At 43.6% G+C, this 27,918-nt stretch overlaps 1 protein-coding gene across 2 annotated transcripts in view; it reads right to left on the minus strand.

The window, feature by feature from the left end:
• Positions 1–27,918, minus strand: part of SLC9A7 (solute carrier family 9 member A7) — a 389,146-nt gene that overhangs the window by 17,061 nt on the left and 344,167 nt on the right. For both annotated transcript variants that reach the window (XM_069204294.1, XM_069204295.1), the window contains one exon: positions 2,087–2,163. In XM_069204294.1, coding sequence (XP_069060395.1) covers positions 2,087–2,163 — 77 coding nt within the window. The remainder of the gene's footprint in view (positions 1–2,086; positions 2,164–27,918) is intronic.

The following is a 27,918-nucleotide window of genomic DNA, read 5'->3' on the forward strand; positions in this document are numbered from 1 at the left end:
TGACCATTTGTGGCAGTATTGTTTGCTGGTGCCAAAATGTGAAGTCAGTGTCACTAAGGTCTCACGACTGACAGCTGAAGTCTCCCACCACAACTCTCAGCAACCACTTTTGCTCTACTGCAATCTCAATATAAAAAGATTTGTCCTGGAGATCTACAGAAACCATCCAGTGTTGAGTCTTAAGTGTGCATAAAACTTGGAGAAGGGTCATGATTTTAAAAACAAATTCTGAAAAAAAATCTATAATCAGTCTAAAGCCTACCCTCTTATTGTTAAGAAGAACCTGGAATAGTGACCTCACCAACTCTAATGCCCATGAATAAGGAGGAAACTTCCATCATGAAGATGTGTGTGTGAATTGAATTTGGGGGGGGGGGGGGGGGAGTTTGAGGATGACAGCTTGTGGCCTTCTCTGAAAAGCAAAAAATAATCACTCTTCTTATCATACAATCTTCAAGCCGACAGCGTTGAGATGCTTTTGCTCCCTGTAAGGGGGCACTGACAAGAAGGTGGTGGCTTGTTGCTTGGCAGAGCGGATGACATAAAATATATGCAAATGTGCATCCCTTTGTAAAGAATAAAGCCATGAGATGGTTTTTGATGAGTCAGACAGCTCCTTGGACCACCTAAGCTTCCTCTCCTGGTGGGAGGAGGAGAAAGAAAACATATGCTTTTTCTGGAGTGTGTGGTGCCTTGACGGGTAAAAGCTTTTAGTTGGTTGTCTGAATTTAGTGTTAGCACTCAAATGCAGACTGGCTAAAGCAAGCTTTTCTTCCTGTTGTTGAACTGCCTTGGGGTGTATCATGGTGCAGTGGTCGCTGGACTCTGAGTCCTGAGAGGATTCATGATGGCACATATGTCCGTTCTGCACTTCAGGTTGGTAGATCTGTCACTAGGCTTGAAGATATAAGGCTCTGGACGCGAAATTAGTCACAAAAATAAGAGAAGAGAACTGTTGAGAAAACCTAGAAATTTAGGAACACCTCAGGGTTCCGCAACTCACATCTGGTGAATCACAGTAAAAAAGGAACCAACTTTACCAGCTCTAGTAGCATCCTAGATCTAACTCCTGTAGTCTTTTATTACTTCTTTGATTTTGCAACAGTGCTGTCCAGGACCTACTGGTGCTGGTGAAGTTAAACTGCTGAGAACATGTTTGGATCCAGTCGAGCGCCTAGAGATAAGGCTTATACATGGAACTACAAAATAAAAGATAATAAAAAAAAAAAAAAAAACTGCATCTGTGCTGTTGTCATACTTGTCTCCTTGAACACTATCATACAGATTTGGTGGCCTAATGTCATACATGGTAATGCACAGCCTCAATGTCATGGTTCTAATGCTCAATTTTAAGAGACGTATGAAATAAATAAAAATTAACTGTAAAAATGTTATTTGTGGAAATAATGTTTAATCTCACTCTCAGAAACAGAATCATCCATAGTTTGGCACGAGCTGCTTAAATGTTCAGATTTTGGTGATAATGATGGAGAGGGTAAACAATGGAGAGGGTAAACAAACGCAGCAATCACGCAGACAAAAACACTATAGGAAAGAAGTAGGTGGCTGGGGCGGCAGGATTCACGGGACAAAGTGCAGACATAAATATATGATACAGAAGGAAAAGGTGAAGTCAGAGGAGGACTTTAGTTGAGGGATGGGAGTAATATGCTAAACACTTATTTCAAGATCTGGTATTAAATACATCACACTACCCAAACAAACTTCACTCGACGTCATCTCTGGTGCTCTTTGGCCCATGCATTTTTAAGTGACAAGGCATAGGGTGGCTTACATGTAACTAACAAGCTGCACAGTCTCTGAGTCCAAATACTGGACAAGCGACCCTGAAACATACAACAGTATAAACTCTATTAGCAATGCATATGTGTGTACATAATAAACATTTTTTTGAAGGGCATAATGCAGACAAGTCAACCTAATTGCCGCAAAGAGAGCATTAGCAGGGTAGCACCTGCAGGTAAAGCCTTAGTATAACATACAATTGTCACAGTTGTTTACGATCCACCTTCCATCAAATCATAATCATGTTCCAAAGACACAAACACGTCTTTTAAAAGGATACTTGTGGTCGAAGCTGTACCAGAATCGGAAGATCCAGGCACTTTCCTGTTTTGTTCTGCTTCCTCCTTCTGGTCCATCCTGATAAGAAGACAAGGGAGCTAAGGTCAGTGCCTGCAGAACCCAGAAGTGCACTCAAGCGTTTAAAGGCATCCAGCAACTCACACCTGGCAAATACCATGTGCAAAACAGTCACACACCATTTGGAATAAAATTTCAACCACTGGAATTTCAGTAATAAAACATCAATGAAACACAAAAGCCCCAAAGTATAATTCAGAAAGTGACCCTGGCTGACCATTTTACACTGATAATTTCTAAAATCATCGAGAGATCACTCTTAAAGCGATATATTATTTAGGTGGGACACCCAACAAAACCCAAATGAAGTTCTAAATGTAAAAGTTCGCAAATCCAGCTGCCCTGGTTAAAAAAACACGTTGTGAAATACTTAAGAAACGAAAACTACTTTGTAGAAATAGATGCTAACACTAGTCCAAAAGGCACACTCCTTAGAGTTGGCACATTGCTAGAAAACCCCCACACCCTTTAAAAAACATAAATATAACACACTGTCACCGTTTTAAAATACACAACTGAACCACCAGAGGACCCCAGAAGGGTAGAGCTCGAGGGAAAACTCAAAATGTAGACAGCAGGGGGAAGTCGCTCCTTTCAAATTTCCAAATGGCACCTTAAATAGCGATCGTAGTGGCCCTACTAAGCTCCAAAATGTCGCTGTTTCAGGCCCCCTCTTATGATTTTATAGGACCATCCTCAGGTCCTGGCGAGGGTCGTATATTAGAGGGCAGAAAAGCCACAAGGAATCCTTTAGGACATCTTGTTGTGTAAACATCAATCTCTTATTGTTTTGAGTCGACTAACCAAAGTCCATTTGAGGTGTTGCATATATGAATTTCTAAGGAAAATATTGCCTAGCCCAATCAGTGCAGCCTTAAATCCAATAAATACATGCATTCCGTTTGAGTAGCGTTAGTTTCTATTCAAGCCCAGGTCCAAAATTCACTGGAAGTGTCTCACACCAAGCAAGATCAGAGTTTTTTCAATTGATTGTGCATATATAGACAACTGTATGTATATTAAGTAAATACATTAATTATGGGCTAATTATAAAATAAATATATATCTTTTCAACTGCCTTCTTTTTTGCTTTTTCTTGATGAAGGAATTATTTAACACATCTAAAAATGATCTGATGTCCCTGGGGCAGCATTCTGATGTTGTGTTCTTTAAGTTGAGACATATCCCCACGCTCAGTGAGTGGGGCACCCCGCTGCGTGCCTTTATAGTCTTTGAGACTAAATAATATCCAACTAGCTGGGCTACAGGTACCATTCCTCCTCAAACAACTTCCTGTCTTTTTTGGAACGTTTTTTTTCTTGGACAGATATTTTGTGCTCTTCGGTTCGGTGCAGGATCACCTACATTTTGTATTCTCTTTTGGGCCAGATGATGTTAGTACACTTCTTCCAATTCTGGTAGCATAAGGATATCTACACTCTGAAACAAAGTATGCAAATCGTGGGAAGAGCAATTTATTTATCTGTCATGCCAAGCTACAAAACTGACCTCTTAGGGGTAGACTTCTTAAACAAAATCATTGCAATATGGTGCAGCATCCAGAACTGACAAGCTGCACAGTGTTAGGGAGGAGAAAGCAATGCAGATCCAAATTTACTAAATATGGCCTGCTGCTGCGCACAAACAGCCCTCACACTACTTTTGTACCATACTGCAAAGCTGTGTGAGCGATATCTAGCACAGGTTTTGTACAATATCTAGCACAGGTTTTGTACTGGAATGGTACAAAATCCTGTGCTTAGAAAAACTTCAAAACATTTAACACACTAGAGGTGTGCTGTACAGGGTACTAGAATCCATGTTTGAACACCCCAATACTACCAGTGGAACGTCCTTCGATGCAAAGTAGTACAAAGTGCAAATAGCGCTATTTTAAGGGCAACCTCCAGAGTAAAAATGTTTTACGTTGGAAAATAAATAGTTCTTTAAATCTTTGCACAGCTTTGCATGATTTTGGGGTGTCACAGAGTATTGATAAATTTGCTCCTTAACATCATAGAGTTATCGCAAGGAGCCAACTGCAAGTAAATTGCTTCTGTCCTGCATCTTCTCTCGGCTTCACAAATCAAGCATTTTTTTCAAACAGCACGTGTGAGGGTCTCATTAGCTTCCTTGAAACAACACGTTTTACTCTTTCACTGTTGACTGAGGAAACCCTCACTTCTGCCTAACAATAGTTATAGTGCAAAACTAAAAAGAATGAGTAGAACCCATCTTAAGAGCAGACCACATTCCCAATAAGATCTTGCTGGGACGGCCAAAATAGGACTTTGTTCAATTACACACGTATGCAATGGTCTGTTACAAAAAAGATACATGTACATTAATTGTTGGCAAATTCAATTTTAAGCTGTTGATCTACAGACCCTACTATTCTGTCAATACTATAAATAGAGAAAAGTGAAGGCTGCTCATTGCCCTCAATTAACTCTGTTTTGGCAAAACTAGCCCTAATTCTGACACCAACAAAATGCCTCTGCTGCAGTGCCCCGGGCCTGTTAAAGCTGTTCAGAACTACATGAGCTTTCAATTTTGACTGTAGTTCATGCTTGTTTTTTTCTTCAATCAAGGAAGCTGGACAAGATGTCAACAGTTCGAGCTGGATCCATGCAGATAAGGTCTTATGGGGTTAGACTTCACAATGAAAACTCCAAAAGTTTGGTTACTAAATTCCAAAAAATTCAGAACTACAGACCCACCAAAGTCGGTCAATTTCTCAAAGACATGCTGTACCACTACCTCCACACCCTCTCCATTTTTCCTGGGAAATGGCCTTTTGCAGAATCCATGCTTTGGTAGCAGAGAAAGTGGGGCCACACCTTCTTGGATGTTGGACCACCTTTGTGGAACACACTCCTGACTGTGTTGTCTTTGACATCTATCTATCTCAACTTCAAGAAATGACCTAACTACATTTCAAGTACTTTCCAGAATACTTGTGCTAAGTGAGACGCAGGTCCCTCATGCATCATCCACGCTGCATGACCGCTCTATGAAAGAATCATAAGACAATGTATTTTATTTAATGCCGAGAATGGATTAGCATTTTCACATAAAAGGGCCATTACCTCAGCCATGGCAACCTTAGATCTACAATTTCTATTAAAACCCCATCCATGATTAAACCTATCTAAAATTAAAATATGAAATATTTGTCTATATTCTGAAACGAACTTTGAAAGAGATTTGTGTTCTGTACACCATACATGCCAACACTGTTGTCTCAGACAACAGACTCCTGATTGCTTGAAGTCAAAAGTAGTTTTATTTTAGATTTCAACTTTCACTTCAATGTAAGTTATGGCAATAGTAATTTCTTCCAATTTTTTTCAAATCTTCAGCCTATATGTTTTCAAATGCTGGCATGTATTTACCACTAGTCTTGAATACTGTCTGGGAACATGGGTCTTCCATGCTAATTAAAAAACACACAATTATTAGCTGCGGAAGCCTCATTGTTTTCAGTTTTCATTGACATGCACATTTTAACAGGTTGTTTTTCCTTGAAGCTCGACCATGGGGCAGGTTTCTGAAAAGCACAAATTTCCATTCCATTCAGCATTTTCACAATAATACACGCTGACGTGAGAACAACCCTGAACTAAAAACGTGTTGAAATGTAGACCAGTGTGATAATAAACTACACAAGTGCAGGTTTAGGCAGTACAGATGACTGAAACCATTCACCTCTCCTTCGAGGAAGGACCAACAACGAAGAAACATTAGACAACTGGAAAGCTACCCCTAACGCACTAAAGGGCACAGACACAATGTTTAAACTTTAAAAGAATAATACTGAAAATGATATACCTAACTGTAACCTTTTGGATGTAAGAAAGCTATGGCTAGAAAAGGAAGGAACAAGGACCAGCTCGGAGATGGTAGCTATTTTGGACAGAGGTGATAACACATCTGCAGATAAGAAAATCAGAAATTTGCCAGTGTCTTGTATCACTACTTTTTTATTATTACTTTATTTGCGCTGGACCCAGCATATGCATCACCGTGAGCACCGACCATACCAAACTGCCTTTCTAAACAAATACATGTCAGGTTATGTGAAAGGTTAAGAGCGGACTGCCTGAAGTGAACAGTTCAGATGTGTAACTCTTATAGAAATCCAAAAACACCTGATATGTATAATGCACACTAATGCTACCTAAAACAGAAAAAAATTATGTGATGCTAGGCCTCGTATTTTTAAGGTTGCGCGCAAAGCGCTGAGTTTGGTTGGTTTGTGGGCTTGCCTTTTAAAATTTGCTTGCTTTCTTTAGTGGAAGGCATGCGTATGTCATGCCTTTTCCAGTGTTTAGCCCTCATTGAGCGTGCCGGCCAACTACTGGAAACATACGGACACTGATTGCGTTGTTCCATTGTATCCTGGAAGTGATACTGCTGAACACAATAAACACCGAATGAGCTCTTTGGCAGAGGGGGTCTTGGGGACATTTCTTTGATTACAAGGGGAAAGGTAAAGCTAAACCAAGCCCCGCCCTCAAATTAAATCTTTTAAATGCAAGTATTCATGAAACGTGCTTCCTGCATCTCTTTTTAAAAACGTATTTAATGGTGCTCGTGTTGCCCTAAGGGAGTACCTGCTAATACAAACATTGGATTTCTGTATTATATTTATTAATCACGATGCAGTTAATTAAAGCCTTTACATGATAAAACAAACATGTTACAAGTATAAAAAGAAACAAGTAAAAGATACAAAAACGCATGAGAATCAGATATCTTCAGTAATTGTCCTTATTGGTGCCAAACATACAAGAATGAAAATTGCCAGTGCGTGGAAAGTGCCAATAAAAAGGGGGGGGGGGGGAGGGAGCAGCATTTAGTAATGATAGAAAGATCACGGTACAAGTGTAAAAACAATTGAAAGATACAAAATCATACGCAAGTCAGAAGATCTCTACAGTAATTGCCTTTCGTGGGGCCAAACATGCCAGACTAAAAGGGCCTTTGTGATTCCTGTGACTGACGGTGCAACTGCTCTAGCAAGAGCGATATGCGGGCTCCAAGCAGTGCAAATGAATGGTAATTATTTTTCTACCACCATTCAAACGTATGCAGGGGCATAGGGCTTGAAGTCTCCCACTCACGATCTGCAATTCGTAGTTTGTAGACTGTGGTAAATTATCGTTTAGGAAATAGGTCGGCAATCTGCATGGCTGACCTTTCGAAAATCAGACTTGAACTGGGAATATAAAAGAGTGGGTATTTACTATCTCAGATACCTATTTACGTCTTGAAAGTGGTACTTTCCTGGTGTAAGTGTTGCATATCGGTTGCGAAGTGCAGGTACTCTGCCTTTAAAATTAATAAATTACATGTACTCAATGCCTGCTCATTTAACACCCTGGCCGCACTTCTTTGCACATCTAGATTGCAAGCTAAGTAACCACAAGCTTTGGCAAAGACCAAGGTTCTGGCGTTTTGTCTGTAGGATGTAATAATTTATGATGAAAGTTCTGGTTTCTCTAGTCTCATCTGTCATCGTAGAAATCATCCACATGTCACCTGGCTCTAAAGCAGAGTTATCGATTTTCTTTGTGTGAATGTGGGCCCCATAATCACTATATCAAGAATCACCGCTCGAAACTGAGGCTAATCACCAAATCGGTACATTTAAATAATGATGTAGGAAAGTGCCCCTTTTTGTCATGGTCATCTCCACGTTTTAGGATTGAGCGCAAAGCGCTACGCCCCGGGTGTAATCTCTCCGTGGGCTTATAACCACGCCCTTGTCAAGCTTATCGGTTTGGTTGGTTCATATACTTGCCTTTTAAAATTCACTTGATTTCATTAGTGAAAGGCATGCATGCCTTTTCTGGTGTTTAGCCCGTCTCGAGCGCACTGGCCAACTACTAAAACCATACGAGGCTCCATATTTTCCGTGTGGTTTCTGCACTATGTTTTCTCTTTATTTCGTAGGCAGCACAATCTCACTGGGCAGTAGTAGAGCAACCTGTTACATGGATATTTGCACTTTTGCCGGTTACATGGATAATTGTACTTTTGCAAATAAGTTTCACTGAGAGCAGACTTCTGTTCCCTTTTGTGTGTTTGATTTGCGCTCATGGCGGCCGTCGGCTCGCTTATGTGAAACTATTTTACTTTTCCGGTTATGTGGCAAGAAAAGTCCGGTTAGGAATTTACAATGCTAATAGCTTTAACTCGAGTAAACGTGAGACCGATTGCATTGCAAATGCTTGTTAGAATTTTGCTGCCCTTCTATGTGTATGTCTTGACTCTGTGCAGAGCTCTGAACTGCTTTAATAAACATACGGCTCTTGGGACTTTTTTCGTGGTATTGGCGAGGTCAAGAATTATAGTAAATATTCATATACAGCGTGACTTAACACTGCCTAAATTAATAAACTAAAACAATTGAAGAAACAATCTGAAAGAGGGATAAAGCTATAAAACGAAATGAAGAAGCCTTAACTTTTAATATGAAATAATCAATTAAAAAGAACATGTTTGTTCTTTAATTTAAGGTTTACTGTAAATCAGCACTGCACCTGCAGTATGAAACCTGGCCTTCGCTGCAACAAGGTGGACAACCAGAAGTACAAATTGGCACTGCCTTGAGGAGAAGTGGCCCACACCGCCATGAACAAAAGCTATTAGAGCTCAGTGTCTCATTCCCTGCCATCAAACACCGCCTTGTACTATTTCCAATGACCTAATGTTCTCAAGAAGAAACAAGAGCTGTACATTATACATCTAAGCTGCTCTTTCTTTCTCGAGTTACCTCTTTGCCACTGTGGAACATAGTGAGAAATAAGATACCCAAGCTCCAAGGGCAATTAAAATTAAAAAAAAGATCTCAGAGGGAAGAAAAGAGTTTTTCAGCCTGTGGTTTTCCACTCCCTTAAGGATCCGTATCGTTTCCAACCTGTAGCTAAATGGAATTGCTAGTCACCAGTTTAAAGAGACGCCACAGAGTTCTGCTAAAGGAAGGCCGCCCAACATGCTGCTGACGAAGTGTGACAGGCTAGGTGTTCGCAAACATGTAATAATCAGAAAGACGCTAGTAATGATCGCTCAGTGCCAAGCGGCTCTGGGGGCTCGTCTAAGCCACCGTCATAAATTAGAGGCGGTGAGCAATAAAACAGGAGGATTAGAAGGCACTGTAAATTTACTGCAGGAGGGCGTGGACAGAAATGATGTGAGGAGGGCATTCCACCTCTCGGCTCCTGGACTAAATATCATTCTACCCCTTAGTGTGGCCCAGCGGAATGGTGTCAGGTATAACTTCTCGGGGTCCGGTGAACTCAATACTGTGCTTCCTAAAGTGAATTATGAATAGTTGCGGTCGGAGGGCAGGGTCTTCACACAAAAGACTAAAGCCACTAAGGTAAGAGGTAAGATCTTTATTTCATAGTAGGCCTTTAGGTTTCAGCAATTAGCTGCTAAGGATTCACCAAACGCACAGACCCCACTATTGTGTGCATTATAACATTCTCACAGCATCCACATTCAGCTTTCTCCAACATGCCTACTCATCCCATGCATCATAGAGACATCACTGCATTATTCCCTTTTGTTACGCGCAGGACAAGAGAGTGGCACAACGTTACTACAGTAATACCAATGCATCTCTTAGATGTTGTTTTCCCGAGTGTGTATGCGCAGTCGGGCAGGCTGAGACTCTTACAGCAGGATCTGCCCTTTATCTAAAGCCGTTGTATACTTCTCCTGGCTACCTAGGTGCGATTCCACCTTTTCAAGCGAGCTGCTATCCAGGCTCCAAGATTTAGGGTGACTTGTATTTGCTTTTAATGGGTCCCATGACTAGATACAAGGTGTAATGCAAAGCAGACTTCAATTTTTAACTGTGGTTAAGACTTGTTGTCTTAATCAGACATGAAGAATGTCCAAAAAGGTAAGGGAGAGACCAACACCACATATTGCCCATTTTGTACATCTGTGACTGACAGGACCTCATTTTCTTTGTCGAGGATCACATCTGTGATGTGCAGCTGTGCCTTGTAGGTGCACTTGTGAGCCAGTCTATTACATTTACCTGACTTTATGGAAGAACAAAAGTAATAACACAAAAGTACAACTTCAGGTTAAGTTTTATAAGGAGGTGTGAGCAGAATACAGATTCTCTTCAATCACTGGCATTCGCTGGAGTGGCTTCGCCTTTCTATCTGCTTTCAGAAAGCATGCAATGGCTAGCCATGCTTGTAAGACCATTACAGAATAACTAATGTGATTTTGAACCTTTTCTTCCAAAGCCTTTAATCTCAGATTCCATATGGTCTTTGCTAGATTGTCCTGGTGGGTCCTGTCGATTGTCAACGGCTTACTTTGATCCATCATCATGTATGTTTTGATGGTCAAGTGTGAGAAAGCAAGATGTTTATGTGCAGTAGCCTAAGAGAGCTGCCTCCACATCAGTGTAGAAATAGGAGGGTGACAACTATCCACTCCATGTGGGCGATGGGACAATTCACTAACGATGAAAGGTTAGACTTCTTAGGATTTCAAAAGGAAAATAAGAAATATGAGCTTCAATAATCAGTTTTTTGTGCCTCGTAGGCTGCTCATTATGTCCAGTTTCTCAAGTGTATCAATCATATTGACTTCTACTAACACATTGTGCCTTTTTGTAGGAAAACCTTTCTATGGTCAGAATCTGGCAATCTTTCTGATCAAAAGAGTTCATAAGCAGTGGAAGGACATTTGGCCAGCCAGGAGAAGCATATTGTGAAAGGCAACTATATATTATACATTTGAAATTCTTAAGGATTAAAAAGTGAAAGAAGGGGGCAGTGAGGTTCACAAGCTAATGGATGCATGAGGAAGATGGGGTACATACAGGGTCAAGTTTCCTACTTACAGAAAAGGGCTTTGCTTGTGATAGTTTCTTCAAAACGAAGAAATTGCAAAAAGGAGAAAGCTGGATTGTCTCAGGCATTAAACATAGAGATTAAAATGTGCCTGCATAGTTTGCTGGTTACTAGAGGGACTCTTATGTGTGGCATCTTGAGGTGGGTAAGATTTGTTTGTGGCAAAAGTAAAAAATATAATTTTACTGGGACATGCGCTGGGGGCTGTCATTATGAATTTGCTCCTACCTGGGTGTTCCACTTAGGAATAATCTTACATGGAAAGATATGATTGCAAAACGCCCAAAGTTTAACACAGAGTTACTCAAACTCAATCATTGGGTTCTTGACTTGTAATTTATCAGGGTTATTCTCCCACCATTGATTGTGTTTGTGAGTAATATGTTTTTCTATCTAATTAAAAAGTCTGATAAAAAACGTGTAGGCCCTTTTATTTCACAAACAGCCCATTGTTATAACAAATTGCAGAGCCTGAAGATGCCATACGTATACGAAAGAGAAAATCCAAAGCTTCTGAGATGGTCTGCATCTCTAAAAGGATCCAACTTCCTCGTGGAACAAAATCATCGAAGTCCTCATACAAATGCAGATGGTCTCTACAGACTCTTCTTTCTTATTAGCAAGAACATGAAACAGGTTGGTTATAATCTCTGCATTAAAAGGCTTGGGAACGTATATGTTGAGGTTTCGTATACATCAGTGTTAACCACCCAACGGTATTCCTTTCTGCTCCCCATACCTTGATTCCGGTCTTTGCTCCCTCATCCTGCCCCCAAAGCCACTGGGCTCACCCCTCACACGGGTCGAGGCTTCCTCCTTCTCTCTGCCTACTTCTCCTATCTTAGAGCAACAGCTGGGAAAAACTTTCAGACATGTCCTTCAGGTTCTAAACACAAGGTGTGGCTAAAGGCCGTACTCCCCGTCACTGAGCAGTAGCTGGGCAAGGTCTGCATTGTGGGCTCCAGGCATGGAGTGAGGCCTTTTGCACAGTATCTCTATAGTCCGCTGAGCTTGCCCTACTCCCATGTACATCAGGCACAGGTCATGAACATATGGCACATTCTGGTTTTCAATCCCTACACACAGAACCCACTCGGCCTGTTTTTTGGCAGCAGTTATTTCTAAAAATTCAGGGCCTTCCAATAACTTCCAGTTTCATTAGTCAACTTACATTCAACTTTACACAACCAAATATAGGTATTCATATTTTACTTCTGGGAAGCCTTGTGTACACATTAGTCATATTGGATAACAAATATAAGCAATCCAAACTACGTTTTTGTTTTTCGATGGATGCGTACGGTACTGGTATCAACTGGAAATTGGGCACACAAGGTAGTTGTGAGTGCAATACATGCCGGTATCAATGATAATTAAAAGAAGTGGAATTCTCTTGGCTAAACACTATTTAGATTTATTTGTGTGTTTTGTGAATTGCTACATATCACCTTGTGTTTACAAAATGTTCCCTTCCTGGCAGCCACACAGCTTATCTTTAGTTGATTACCTATGGTGTTGAAGGAACGTGAATCTCTGGCATGAACATGGTGCACTCAATGATACTGGCCTTCAACAAGGAGTCCCCAATTTTGAGTACCTGCTATGAGTAGCAGATCACGTGGCTGGCAAAAATGCACTGTGACAAAGAAAGGCAAACTTATGACAGAGCCATCCCACAAATGACAGCATTACAGGGAAAGCTGTTACTGCAGCAGAGATGGTTGAATGATGTGTCCAAGGTAAAATATCAGGACTGCATCTGAAAGGAAGAAGTCAACTCAATCAGATGAACAGGGACGGCTCCACACATAATATCCGTCTTCCTCTATTAGCTTATCCAATACACTTACCTGTGGAACTCTGGACTACAATGAGCTTGACAGAGCCAGAGCTTCAAATCCTTACACATCCCTCATAAGTCTCAGTGCTCATAACAGACGCATACAGTTTCAATGATAACACCCCCTCCCCAAACAAAATGTGCTGGCGGATAGGGAGGCCTGGGTTATGATTCCAGAGCTCCAAACCCAATCTAACCTCTCTTGAGAGTTTTCAAGGTGAGGCCCCAGTGGTCTTGGCCAGATGGCCAACAATAATATGCAACAAAGTTGCTCAATGAAACTGAAATTAAGTGTAAAATAAATTGAAGTGCTAAATCTTGGTACAGCTAATTTGGCGGATTTCCTAATTCCACTTAGATTTCAAAATTCCACACAGATTATGGATATTATGTAGCTTTTCCATATATTTGTGAATGACAGATTTTCAGCCTGAGAAAAGCACGTAGAAACATCTGAAGTGAAGGTGGAATGACTGGTACCAAGGAAGAGGAGCAGCAGTGACTGCTACTAAAATTCACTAGCAACCCTGCAGATACGGCTGAGGTCATTGTAATAGCATCTCGGATGGGTTGCTAACTGGGCTGATGAGTGAGCACCTGCATAGTGAGTCTTGGAATGCGCGGTTTTGCTTTCAGCATGAAGTCGTGTGATGCTGCTGATACGAGCGGACTGGAAAGTGCCCCCTAACTTCAAGGAGAAAAATAACGATGTTTGTTTTTACTTTGGAACAAGAAGGTATGTGGCAGAGGATACCAAGAACAAAATTCTTCAGTGTTACCTCTATCTTGGGATTTCGAAATACAACTCCCAGAGGCAACAGAAAATCGTAAATATACAGAAATTAAACAGCTCACATACTTTCCAGGAAAAATAAGGAAATGAGGCCATGGACTAGTGCAGGTTTACAGAAATGAGCCTGCACTATCTCTACAAGCCCTGGACCTCGATATTTAAAAGCTAACATTCCTTATTTGTCTGCGACCTTATCTGAGTTTTGCCAGAGACACAATTAGGCAACACAATTGCTATATCACTATTCCCTTGCCTCGGTTATGTTCAGCAACTTTGTACAGCCCTCTCATGGTTCATTTTGTACTTCCCGTTAAAGCTGCCTTTCTCCGTTACCGATACCCCTGGTATCAGTATTTCTAGGGGGGCTACTTAAAGGGGTACTACTAATGAGATTCTTAGTGGGCATGATGATTTAGAAACATCAAGCCGTTTGCTGTTTTTGTAATCTGATTCAGTGGATGGTTGTGGAGTGGAAGAGATTTTGTTCCATACCAAAGTGGGGAGGACCAAAAAAAAAGAAATCCCAGCCTACAAAAGCGGGGGTACCATGAATTGCAACTGATCCTGCTTTGGAGCAACAGGCACAACATGTTCTCATTGCGGCCGCATCCCTATCTCCATCCCACCAGAAGAGAAGCTGGGCGGCGTCGGAGTATGGAAGTCAAAGAAGCGGGTGAGGTGAGGTGGTAGCTCCATTTGGAAATAAAACATGATGGGAGGCAGTGATGTCCCTCCACAATCTCTGCTTTTTCACATTTGGAGTGTGTGGCAGTATAGACACCTCTAGGAACTCAAAAAGCAAAAAAAAAGAATTGACTGATCAAGCAAGGAGGCAAGAGCTACAGGGATGAGATACTGAAGACATCCAAAGACAACTTCGGATCTTCCAGCTACTCAATCCTTGATCACAGTAGGTTCGACCTGCCAAAATGTAACAACGGATGTAGACTTTATTGCACTCAGTACTTACCAGGTTCAGAAAACTCTGCACAACTTGAAATTCACACCCCTGCACAAACAGCGGTGTGTTCAGGGGTCAGAAGACTGTGGCATGCTCGTAACCAGCGCTTTTGTTGGACCAAACTATAAAGTGATCCCGGTAATGAATGTGCATGTGTGGTTAAAACAGCTTCTCCGAGGCCTGTTAGGTAATCACAGAAGCATTTTTCACTGGTGCAAATGATTTACTACTGTGCAATTCTCTAGCACAAGAGTGCTGAAGTAAATTCAACACAAGAGGTGGGGAGTGAGCGGATGAAGGCATGGGTTGCCTTGAAAGTTTGTGAATGCCCACAAAACTCATGAGTTTGTGGTCATTCACAAAGTCCAATCCGACCCCTTTCTGAGTTTTACTTTAGCAAAGGGCAGGAGAAATTGCCTTTACAGGGTGGGGAAGTCTGTCAACCTTTCAAAGCTTTTACAGGAACCACAGATACTGGTTTCCACTAGACCACTGTGCATCTCTTAATTTGGCAGATGGAACACCCTCAGGGTGAAGTACTTTACTACATTTCCCTGACAGAGTAAATGTATATCTACCAAAGACTAACTCAGGTCCACAGTGACGATCAGTGTTTTATATCTCCCTGTGCTTGTTGGCGCTCTGTAATGGAACGACTTGTGTACCCACCCTGAGTATAGGAACTATTCAATGCAAATGGACAATATGTGTACTAATGACAGAGTAGAAGGTTCAAAGAGGCAACACAGGGCTTATGGGCGCCATTCAACAACACTACAAGATCGGTACATGTTTCTTTAAAAATTCAAAGTATGTTTGTCCTCCTCCCCCCTCATAAAGCTCCCCCGCCCCCAGAGGCGCCTCCAGATAGATCTGGAAAAACAAAAGAATAAATGCATTACCCTCTTGCTGAAGGCTGATAACCAGCGTCAATTCATTTTCAATCATATAGCAGTTATATTTCATAATAATACCAGCTTGTCATTAATAAATAAAGCTGACACATTTTCTTAATTGATTATCATCAGTGATCCCTACTTGGGCATAATTAAGGAAACGTATGGCACTGTGTGCCCATCGGGGTATAACTGTACATAATTTAGTTGATATGATATGTCAATATTTTTTTCCAATAAGTGCCTTGCACTATATGTCAGAGAGTGTGATGAGGTGATGAATTTGAAAATTTGTAGAATGTGCAGTGATAAATATCTCAGGGAAACATAGAGAATGCATTGTTGTTACTGAGACATTAAGGATCAGAGTTAACAAGGCCCTAGCGCCACCTTGCGCCATATTTACAAAGTAGTGCAATGCACGCATTGCCCCACTTTGTAAACCCTTGCGCCACAGTATGCCTGCGCCAGGCATAAGGTATGTAAGCGGGGCATTCTGGCATTAGGAGGACCAGGAAAATGGCGCAGTGGAATCTATGAGATTCTGCTGCCCCATTTCTAGCATAATTTTAACGCCTGTCTAAGGCAGGTGTTAAAATGAAGCTCCTATTGTTTTCAATGGGCCTCCTTTCACTTTGCAGGATTAGCGTCAATATTTTTGGTGCTAATCCTTCAAATCGTCAAACTTGCATCAACATTTTTGACGCGAGCTCCCCAACATGCGCCATGGTGCACCGTATCATAAATACGGCACACACATGGTGGTGTTAGGGAGAGCGCAAGAAAAGTGGCACATCATGACATGAGGCGCCATTTTCATAAGTTTGCCCCCAAGTTATTTATTGACTGCTTCAAGCAAAGTATTTCTTTTATGTTGAGCAAGTAATGTACGGGTTAGTGTAAACAGCACAAACAAGATGGCACTCTGTGTGTGAACAAGGCCATTTTATCGGCTGCAACACGTTCTGATGGCCACACAATAAACAATTTGGCACAGATTCCCAGTAACGTCGCAGCCTTGTTTTCATTTGCCATTGGTGAATGGCACTGGTGAGTATTGGTACGGAGTTGTTGGCATGGGAGTTTGATGTGCCCCCTCGCTTTGGAGCATTGTGGCAGCCAGCAAGAGCTGGCAGGTTTGTGTGTGTGGATATATATATATATATATATATACACACACACACACACATATCTATATACACACACATATATGGAAAATGTCACTTACCCAGTGTTCATCTGTTTTGTGCTGCAGATTCACACGCTTTGCATAAGTTCGCCATCTAGTGTTGGGCTCGGAGTGTTACAAGTTTTTTTTCTTTGATGAAGCTTTTTTGAGCCACAAGATTGAGTGACTCCTCTTCTCGGTGATAGTGCGCATGGGCATGGAGGCCGTTGTTAGATTGTTTTCCCGCAGGAGGGTGAAGTAAGGAGTAAAGAATTGTAGATGTACACACACTATATATATATATATATATATATATATATATATATATATATATATATATATATATAGTGGGTAAAGGAGATGTCCATCGAATGTATATACATATTTCCATAAGAAAGTACCACAACGGCTACAGGCTTACTGGGAGGAGGGAGGGTGCATGTGAATCTGCAGCACTACTTGCCACAAACAGATGTACACTGGGTTAGTGACATTTTCCGTTTGATGGCATTTGTAGCTGCAGATACACATGCTTTGCATAGTCTGAAAAGCAGTCCCCTCCTAAAATAAGTGGTGGCTAGCCTGTAGGAGTAGTAGTAGTTTGAAATAGTGTTTTAAGCACTGCTTGACCAACATTTGCGTGTTGATGTGATAGCACACCCACCAAGTAGTGTTTAGTAAATGTGTGTGGTGTAGACCATGTGGCTGCTTTGCATAAGTCTGCCACTGGTATATTTCCTAAGAATACTATTGAAACTCCTTTCTTTCTAGGAAAATGTTTAGGAGTTACTCATAGTTGCCTTTAAGACAGCAAGTCTGAATACACTTTACTATCCATCTGGCTAATCATTGTTTGGAAATAGGATTACCTTTATGAGGCTGTTGAAAAACAACAAAAAGTTGTTTGTTCTGTCTATATAATACATAAGAGCTCTTTTGAGATCAATAGTGTGGCGAGCTCTTTCAGCAACTGAATCTGGCTGTGGAAAGAAGACTGGCAATTCCACTGACTGATTGATGTGAAATGGTAAGACCCCTTAGGGTAGAAATTTTGGATTTGTCCTAAGTACTATTTTGGGTTTGTGAATTTGGAAGAAGGATTCTTCTAAAGTGAATGCTTGAATTTCTCTTACTCTCCTTAAGGAAGTGATTGGTATTGCCACCAGGAGAGCAACTTTCCATGAGGGAAACTGAAGAGCGCAAGAATGCATGGGTTCAAATGGTGGATCCATAAGCCTTGTGAGCACAATGTTAAGATTCCAGGCAGAAGCTGGTGGAGTAACTCTTTTAAGGCCCTCCATAAAAGCTTTTATGACAGGAATTCTAAATAGAGAGGTATGCTGTCTGTTTTGGAGGTTGGCTGATATTGCTGTTAAATTAATTTTAATAGATGAATATGCAAGATTTGCTTTTTGTAAGTAAAGCAAATAGCGTACAATATCCTGTATCGATGCTCTAAGTGGATTAATGTTTTTGGGTTGACAGTAATATACAAAATGTTTCCATTTAGCTGCATAGCACTGCCTGGTTGTAGGTTTACGTGCTTCCTTTAGAATGTCTATACATTCTGATGGAAGCTGTAAATATCCAAACTCTGACCTCAGGAGCCAAAGCGCCAGGTTGAGCATACTGGGATTGGGATGCCTGATTTGACCTTTGTTTTGATTCAACAGGTCTGGTCTGTTTGGGAGCTTGTGATGTGGTACTACAGATAGATCCAATAGTATTGTGTACCAATGTTGACGTGCCCAGATGGGAGCTATGAGTATTATAGTGAGGGAAGTGTGACGCATCTTGTTGACCAGAAACGGAATTAGTGGGAGAGGGGGGGAAAAGCGTAAGCAAATATCCCTGACCAATTGATCCATAGAGCATTGCTCTTGGATCGAGGGTGGGGGTACCTGGATGCAAAGTTTGGGCATTTTGCGTTTTCGCTTATTGTGAAGAGGTCTATGTTTGGTGTTCCCCACATGTGAAAGTACTGTTGAATTACTTGTGGCTGAATGTCCCATTCGTGTATTTGTTGCTGCGTCCTGCTTAAGAGGTTCGCTAGTTGGTTGTATTTCCCTGGGATATACTCTGCTAATAGTTGAATGGGATTGTGAATTGCCTACTTCCAAAATGTCTGTGCTAGAAGGGACAATTGAGATGAGTGTAATCCCCGCCTCCTCCCTTTCTGCAGATAAAACATTGCTGGCATGTTGTCTGTCCTTATTAACACTGTCTTGTGTGTGATTTGTGGCTGGAATGCTCTGAGTGCTAAGAACACTGCCAGCAATTCCAAATGGTTTATGTGGTAAGTCTGCTGGAGTTAGTCCCATTCTCCCTGTATTGTAAGATTGTTGAGATGGGCTTCCCAACCTGTCATTGATGCATCTGTGGTGATTATGGTCTGTGGCACACGGTCCTGAAACGGCTGTCCTTTAGATACATTGATGTGATTCTACCATTGCAAACAGTTGTAAGTCTTGTGGCCCACCAACACTAGATCGTGAAGTTGACCCTGTGTCTGAGACCATTGTTGTGAAAGACACTGTTGCAGGGGTCTCATGTTTAGACATGCATTGGTCACTATTGATATGCAGGATGCCATCATTCCCAACAGTTTCATAATCAACCTTACTGTTTAACCCCTTCGCTGCCAGGCCTTTTCCCTCTCCTGTGCCAGGCCTTTTTTTGCCTATTTGGGGCAGTTCGCGCTTAGGCCCTCATAACTTTTTGTCCACATAAGCTAACCAAGCCAAATTTGCGTCCTTTTTTTCCAACATCCTAGGGATTCTAAAGGTACCCAGACTTTGTGGGTTCCCCTGAAGGAGGCCAAGAAATTGGCCAAAATACAGTGAAAATTTCATTTTTTTCAAAAAAATTGGAAAAAGGGGCTGCAGAAGAAGGCTTGTGGTTTTTCCCCTGAAAATGGCATCAACAAAGGGTTTGCGGTGCTAAACTCAGCAGCTTCCCAGCTTTCAGGAACAGGCAGACTTGAATCCGAAAACCCAATTTTTCAACACAATTTTGGCATTTTACTGGGGCATACCCCATTTGTGCAATTTTTTGTGCTTTCAGCCTCCTTCCAGTCAGTGACAGGAATGGTCAAGAAACCAATGCTGGATCCCAGAAACCTAAACATTTCTGAAAAGTAGACAAAATTCTGAATTCAGCAAGGGGTCATTTGTGTAGATCCTACAAGGGTTTCCTACAGAAAATAACAGCTGAAAAAGAAAAATATTGAAATTGAGGTGAAAAAAACATCAATTTTTCTCTACTTTTTACTCTGTAACTTTTCCCTGCAATGTCAGATTATCGAAAGCAATATACCGTTACGTCTGCTGGACTCCTCTGGTTGCGGGGATATATAGGGTTTGTAGGTTCATCAAGAACCCGAGGAACCCAGAGCCAATAAATGAGCTGCACCCTGCAGTGCGTTTTCATTCTATACCGGGTATACAGTAATTCATTTGCTGAAATATAAGGAGTAAAAAATAGCTATCAAGAAAACCTTTGCATTTCCAAAAAGGGCACAAGATAAGGTGTTGAGGAGCAGTGGTTATTTGCACATCTCTGAATTCCGGGGTGACCATAGTAGCACGTGAATTACATGGAATTTCTCAAATAGATGTCTTTTTTACACACACCCCTATATTTGGAAGGAATAAATGTAGAGAAAGACAAGGGGCAATAACACTTGTTTTGCTATTCTATGTTCCCCCAAGTCTCCCGATAAAAATGATACCTCACTTGTTTGGGTAGGCCTAGCGCCCGCAACAGGATTTCCCCCAAAACACAACGTGGACACATCACAGAAAACAGAGCTGTTTTTAGCAAAGTGACTACCTGTAGATTTTGGCCTCTAGCTCGGCCGCCACCTAGGGAAACCTACCAAACCTATGCATTTCTGAAAACTAGAGACCTAGGGGAATCCAAGGAGGGGTGACTTGTGTGGCTCGGACCAGGTTCTGTTACCCAGAATCCTTTGCAAACCTCAAAATTTGGCTAAAAAAACACATGTTCCTCACATTTCTGTGGCAGAAAGTTCTGGAATCTGAGAGGAGCCACAAATTTCCTTCCACCCAGCGTTCCCCCACGTCTCCCGATAAAAATGATACCTCACTTGTGTGGGTAGGCCTAGCGCCCGCGACAGGATATGCCCCAAAACACAACGTGGACATATCACAGAAAACAGAGCTGTTTTTAGCAAAGTGACTACCTGTAGATTTTGGCCTCTAGCTCAGCCGCCACCTAGGGAAACCTACCAAACCTGTGCATTTCTGAAAACTAGAGACCTAGGGGAATCCAAGGAGGGGTGACTTCTGTGGCTCGGACCAGGTTCTGTTACCCAGAATCCTTTGCAAACCTCAAAATTTGGCTAAAAAAACACATGTTCCTCACATTTCTGTGGCAGAAAGTTCTGGAATCTGAGAGGAGCCACAAATTTCCTTCCACCCAGCGTTCCCCCACGTCTCCCGATAAAAATGATACCTCACTTGTGTGGGTAGGCCTAGCGCCCGCGACAGGATATGCCCCAAAACACAACGTGGACATATCACAGAAAACAGAGCTGTTTTTAGCAAAGTGACTACCTGTAGATTTTGGCCTCTAGCTCAGCCGCCACCTAGGGAAACCTACCAAACCTATGCATTTCTGAAAACTAGAGACCTAGGGGAATCCAAGGAGGGGTGACTTGTGTGGCTCGGACCAGGTTCTGTTACCCAGAATCCTTTGCAAACCTCAAAATTTGGCTAAAAAAACACATGTTCCTCACATTTCTGTGGCAGAAAGTTCTGGAATCTGAGAGGAGCCACAAATTTCCTTCCACCCAGCGTTCCCCCACGTCTCCCGATAAAAATGATACCTCACTTGTGTGGGTAGGCCTAGCGCCCGCGACAGGATATGCCCCAAAACACAACGTGGACATATCACAGAAAACAGAGCTGTTTTTAGCAAAGTGACTACCTGTAGATTTTGGCCTCTAGCTCAGCCGCCACCTAGGGAAACCTACCAAACCTGTGCATTTCTGAAAACTAGAGACCTAGGGGAATCCAAGGAGGGGTGACTTGCGGGGCTCGGACCAGGTTCTGTTACCCAGAATCCTTTGCAAACCTCAACATTTGGCTAAAAAAACACATGTCCCTCATATTTCTGTGGCAGAAAGTTCTGGAATCTGAGAGGAGCTACAAATGTCCTTCCACCCAGCGTTCCCCCAAGTCTCCCGATAAAAATGATACCTCACTTGTGTGGGTAGGCCTAGCGCCCACGAAAGGAAAGGGCCCAAAACACAACGTGGACACATCACATTTTTTTATAAAAAGCAGTGCCTACCTGTGGATTTTGGCCTGTAGCTCAGCCGACACCTGAGGAAACCTAGCAAACCAGTGCATTTTTGAAAACTAGAAACCCAGGGGAATCCAAGATGGGGTGACTTGCGGGGCTCTGACCAGGTTATGTTACCCAGAATCCTTTGCAAACATCAAAATTTGGCTCAAAAAACACTTTTTCCTCTCATTTCGGTGACAGAAAGTTCTGGAATCTGAGAGGAGCCACAAATTTCCTTCCACCCAGCGTTCCCCTAAGTCTCTCGATAAAGGAAATGGCCCAAAACACAACGTGGACACAACATATTTTTTCACAGAAAACAGAGGTGTTTTTTGCAAGGTGCCTACCTGTGGTGTTTGGCCTGTAGCTTAGCCGGCCCCGGGGGGGGGGGGGGGGGGGGGGGGGGGGAGAAATGCCCTAAAATAAATTTGCCCCCCCAACCCCCACCCTCCCCCGCCGGGAGCGACCCTTGCCTACGACATTGGCACCAAAAAACAAATCCCCGGTGCCTAGTGGTTTCTGCCCCCTTGGGGGCAGGTTGACTTAAACTCAGCCAATCTGCCCCCAAGGGGGGCAGAAATGGCCTAAATACAATTTGTCCCCCAGGGGAGCGACTTTTGCCTGATGGGTCGCTCCCCATCTCTAAAAAAAAAAAACAAAGAAAAAAAAGAAAAATTCCCCTGGCGCCTAGAGGTTTCTGCCCCCCCCCCCCCGGGGGCAGATCGGCCTAATAATAGGCCGATCTGCCCCCCGGGGGGGGCAGAAATGGCCTAAAATAAATTTGCCCCCCCAACACCCCCCCCCCCCCCCCGGAGCGACCCTTGCCTAAGGGGTCGCTCCCCCTGCGTGACATTGGCGCCAAAAAACAAATCCCCGGTGCCTAGTGGTTTCTGCCCCCTTGGGGGCAGATTGACCTAAAATTGGCCAATCTGCCCCCAGGGGGGCAGAAATGGTCTAAATACAATTTGCCCCCCCAGGGGAGCGACCCTTGCCTGATGGGTCGCTCCCCATCTCTAAAAAAAGAAACAAAAAAAAAAAAAAACACAAAAAAAAATTGCCCTGGCGCCTAGAGTGTTCTGCCCCCCCCCCCCGGGGGCAGTTCGGCCTAATAATAGGCCGATCTGTCCCCCGGGGGGGCAGAAATGGCCTAAAATAAATTTGCCCCCCCAACCCCCCCCCCCCCCCCGGGAGCGACCCTTGCCTACGGGGTCGCTCCCCCTGCGTGACATTGGCGCCAAAAAACAAATCCCCGGTGCCTAGTGATTTCTGCCCCCTTGGGGGCAGATTGACCTAAAATTGGCCAATCTGCCCCCAGGGGGGCAGAAATGGTCTAAATACAATTTGCCCCCCAGGGGACCGACCCTTGCCTGATGGATCGCTCCCCATCTCTAAAAAAAAAAAAAAAAAAAAAGAACAAAAAAAAAAAACACAAAAAAAAAATTTGCCCTGGCGCCTAGAGGTTTCTTCCCCCCCTGGGGGCAGAAAGGTCTTCCCCTTCCATCCCCGACTTGGGGGGGGAAGGGGGGTGCACGGGGGCGCGCTAGCGCGCCCCCAAGTTCCCCTGTGCCATGGACGAGATGATCTCGTCCAAGGCACAGGGGAACTGTAGCCTTGGACGAGATCATCTCGTCCAAGGCACAGAAGAGGTTAAGTTTGATTGTACTGTAGCTGAGATATGAGAATACGGAACGCTTGAATCCTTTGTGAGTTTGGGTAGGCTAATGCTGACTGAGTGTTCAGAATTGCTCGCAGATATGGTTGTATTTGTGCTGGCTGAAGGTGTGATTCTGGTAATTGATTGCGAACCCTAGACTGTGTAGGGAGTCGATTGTGTATTGTTGACAGGTTTGAATGGTGCTGGCTTTTATGAGCCAGTCGTCCAGATATGGAAAGACATGTATATACTATCTTCTGAGGTATGCTGCAAACACTGCTAGGCATTTGGTAAATACACTTGGTGCTGTTGTTACTCCAAAGGGTAGCACTTTGAATTGGTAGTGCTTGCCTGCTATCACAAACCTCAAGTATTTGCGGTGTGCTGGATGTATGGGAATATGGAAGTAAGCATCTTTTAGATCTAATGCTGTTGTGTAGTCTTGTTTTTGTAACAAAGGGAGGACATCCTGAAGAGTGACCATGTGGAAATGATCTGAGAGAATATACTGATTGAGAGGTCTGAGATTGAGGATTGGTCTGAGAGTGTCATCCTTTTTTGGTTTGAGGAAGTATAGAGAATATATTCCTGTTCCTTGTTGAGTGATAGGTACTACCTTTGAGTAGAAGTGATTCTACCTCTTGTTTTAGCAGAACAATGTGTTCCGGAGAAAGCCTGTGTGAGCGAGGGTGATATTTTGTGGAGTGGAGATGAGTTCTAGGCAATAACCATTGTGGATAATTGACAGTACCCATTGATCTGGTAGAAATGTTGCAGTCTTCCTCCCACAGGAGATGTGTACTGTGTGGGGATGCAGAGAAATTCGCTGCTTTGATGAGGTGGAAGCACCTCTTGTGGCAGTGGATTTGCCCCTAGTTCTGAAGTTGTATCCTCTATAGGATCCTCTGAAAGATCCCCTAGAATAATACTGTTGTCCCTGTTTTTGTTGAGACGTAGAAGCCTCTGATGTTTGGGGTTTAAAACCGCCTCTGAATTGGGGCTTGCGAAAAGTACCTCGAAAAGGTGTTGTGTAAAGGGCACCCATGGCCTTTGCTGTATCTGGGTCCTTTTTTAGTTTTTCCAATGGTAGTATCCACCTCTGGTCCAAATAACTGCTGTTTGTTAAACGGCATATTAAGGACTGCCTGCTGTATCTCAGGTTTGAATCCTGAGGACCGCAACTAAGCATGCTTTCTGATCATAACGCTAGTATTTATACCCCTACCTGCGGTATCTGCTGCACCTAGGGAGGATCTAATTTGATTGTTGGCAATAGCTTGTCCTTCTCGCCAACATCGTACGCAAGCACGACATCATCACCTCCTACGCCGACGACACCCAACTTATACTCTCCCTCACCAAGGACCCCGCCAGCGCCAAGACCAACCTACAAGAGGGTATGAAGGATGTCGCAGATTGGATGAGGCTCAGCCGCCTAAAGCTGAACTCTGAAAAAACGGAAGTCCTCATCCTCGGCAACACCCCGTCTGCCTGGGACGACTCCTGGTGGCCCACGGCCCTCGGCACCGCACCGACCCCCACAGACCACGCCCGCAACCTCGCCTTCATCTTGGACCCTCTTCTCACCATGACCAAGCAAGTCAACGCCGTGTCCTCCGCCTGCTTCCTCACCCTCCGCAAGATCTTCCGCTGGATCCCCGCCGACACGAGAAAAACCGTGACCCACGCCCTCGTCACGAGCCGCCTGGACTACGGCAACACCCTCTACGCTGGGACCACAGCCAAACTCCAAAATCGCCTGCAACGCATTCAAAACGCCTCGGCCCGCCTCATCCTCGACGTACCCCGCAACAGCCACATCTCCGCACACCTGAGACACCTGCATTGGCTCCCAGTCAGCAAAAGGATCACCTTTCGACTTCTCACCCACGCACACAAAGCCCTCCACAACAAGGGACCGGAATACCTCAACCGACGCCTCAGCTTCTACGTCCCCACCCGCCCCCTCCGTTCCTCTGGCCTTGCACTCGCTGCCGTCCCTCGCATCCGCTGCTCCACGGCGGGTGGGAGATCTTTCTCCTTCTTGGCGGCCAAGACCTGGAACTCCCTCCCCACCAGCCTCAGGACCACCCAGGACCACTCCGCTTTCCGGAGACTCCTAAAAACCTGGCTTTTCGAGCAGCAGTAACCCCCTCTATCCCCTAGCGCCTTGAGACCCGCACGGGTGAGTAGCGCGCTTTATAAATGTTAATGATTTGATTTGATTTGATACCTGCTGTGCCCTTTTTTGGTGTTCCGTGGGGAGATATTGGAGGAACTCCTGCACCTCGTCCCAATGGCCCTGTCATACCTGGCTAAAAGAGCTTGTGAGTTGGCAATTCTGCACTTATTTGCGGCTTTAGTTGCCACTCTTTTGCCCACTGCATTGAATTTACTGCTTTCTTTATCAGGGAGGAGCATCCCCTGTGGACTGGCTGGTTTCCCTCTTTCTAGATGCACTGACAACAATGGAATCACATGGTAATTGTTGTATTATGAAGAGTGGATCTGATTGTGCGGCTTTATATTTTTTGTCCACCCTCAACATGTGTACTCTAGCCTTTGCTGGTTCTTTGAAAATATTGTCAGCATGTTTTAGCATGCCTGGCAGCATTGGCAAACATTGGTATTGTTCATGTGAAGAGGAGAGAGTGTTGAAAACAAAGTCAATCTCTATGGGTTCAGAGTGTAGGTGCACATTCTGTATGGTATGTGGCTGCTCTAGCAATCACCTGATTATAGGCTGTGGTGTCTTCTGGTGGAGATGGCCTAGTGGTTTATAGATCAGGGTCATTAGATAGGATAGGGTTGGAATCATATACATCCCATGGGTCTACACTTTAAGTATTGCTGCCCATTTAATCCCCATGTGAAGAGACAGGAGATTGCAAAGAATACTGTGTAGATGAAGGTGGTGGAGCTTGAGGTGGTGGAGAAATGGGGAGCACAGGAGAGTGCGGTGGAGAAGACTAATGTACTGTCTTTGGTTTCTCCTTGTGCTTAAATGTTTTTGCAGGTGAAGGGCCAGGATCCAAACTTTACTGGAAAGACAGCTTCCTCTGTTATTGAAGGACGAGAGGCAATAATCTTCCCAGTGTATTTTTGAATCTGTATTTTCCATTGTTTATGGCCCATCACTTCAAGAATGTGCCTAATGTCTGCAGCTTCCTATGTAGATGGAATATACCTGCTTCCTATAGTTGTGCGCTGCGAAAACTTGGTGAATGCTTTAATCAGGCCGAAAATGTGGATTCTAAAGCAGATGGAAGTTTCTTCGGCTCCGAAGAGAAGCATGGCTGCTTCGCCTCTGAGGTGGTATGAAACGTTTCGGTTCCAAAGTGGAATGCTCCACCTTGAGACTTGATCCCGAAAAAGGCATGACAGTCTGCTCGGTCGAACGCATTTTGGTCCTTTTTGACGCCAAACCTGAGGGCTGGTCGTCGAGATGTAACTTTCGGGCCCGACCATGGCCGGTAAGCAGTGGTGGACCCAAGACCACTTGTGTTGACTTTTTGTGAGGTTTTTGGAGATGGGAAGGGGCTGGCGTACTCACGTTCTGTGCTGCAGGAATAACTTGGCTGTCCCCATCTGAGTCACAGTCGGAGTATGCAATGTAAACTGCAGTCTGTGCATGTTCTGCACCGAAAAAGTTGGGCGTTCGTTCAGTCGACTTTGATGCTATTTCCAGCCGACATGCTCTCCGATCCTGCAGAGTCTTCTTGAAGTGGAAGGATCGGCACGCCTTGCAGGTTTCTTCCTTGTGGTCCGGAAAGGGGCAGAGGTTACACGAGTGCTGGTTGGTGTAGAGGAACTTAGCGTGGCAACGAGGGAAGAATTGAAACGGAGACCGATCCATGAGCCTGTAACGCAGTAAGCCTGAGAAGACCCAAGAAGGGCAAGGCACCCGAAAGGGCGTTAAATCAATCCCAACGCTAAAATCGAATAGAGCGTAGTATGAAAAACGCATTTGAAAATGACACCGACGTTTAAAGGAAAGATAGAGAAGTTCAGATAGTAACAAACAAAGATCTACCGAAGCGAGAGGGAACACGTCCAAACCCGACGGTGAAAAGAAAACAATCTTACAAAGGACTTAATGCCCGTGTGCACTGTCAATGAGAGGAGGAGTCACTCGATCTCGTGACTCGAAAAAGATTCTTTGAAGAAAAACAACCTATAACACTCCAAGCCCAACACTAGATGACGAACCTGTGCAAAGCATGTGTATCTGTAGCTACACATGCC

Source organism: Pleurodeles waltl, chromosome 8, assembly GCF_031143425.1.
Source record: "Pleurodeles waltl isolate 20211129_DDA chromosome 8, aPleWal1.hap1.20221129, whole genome shotgun sequence".
Lineage (NCBI taxonomy): Eukaryota > Metazoa > Chordata > Amphibia > Caudata > Salamandridae > Pleurodeles > Pleurodeles waltl.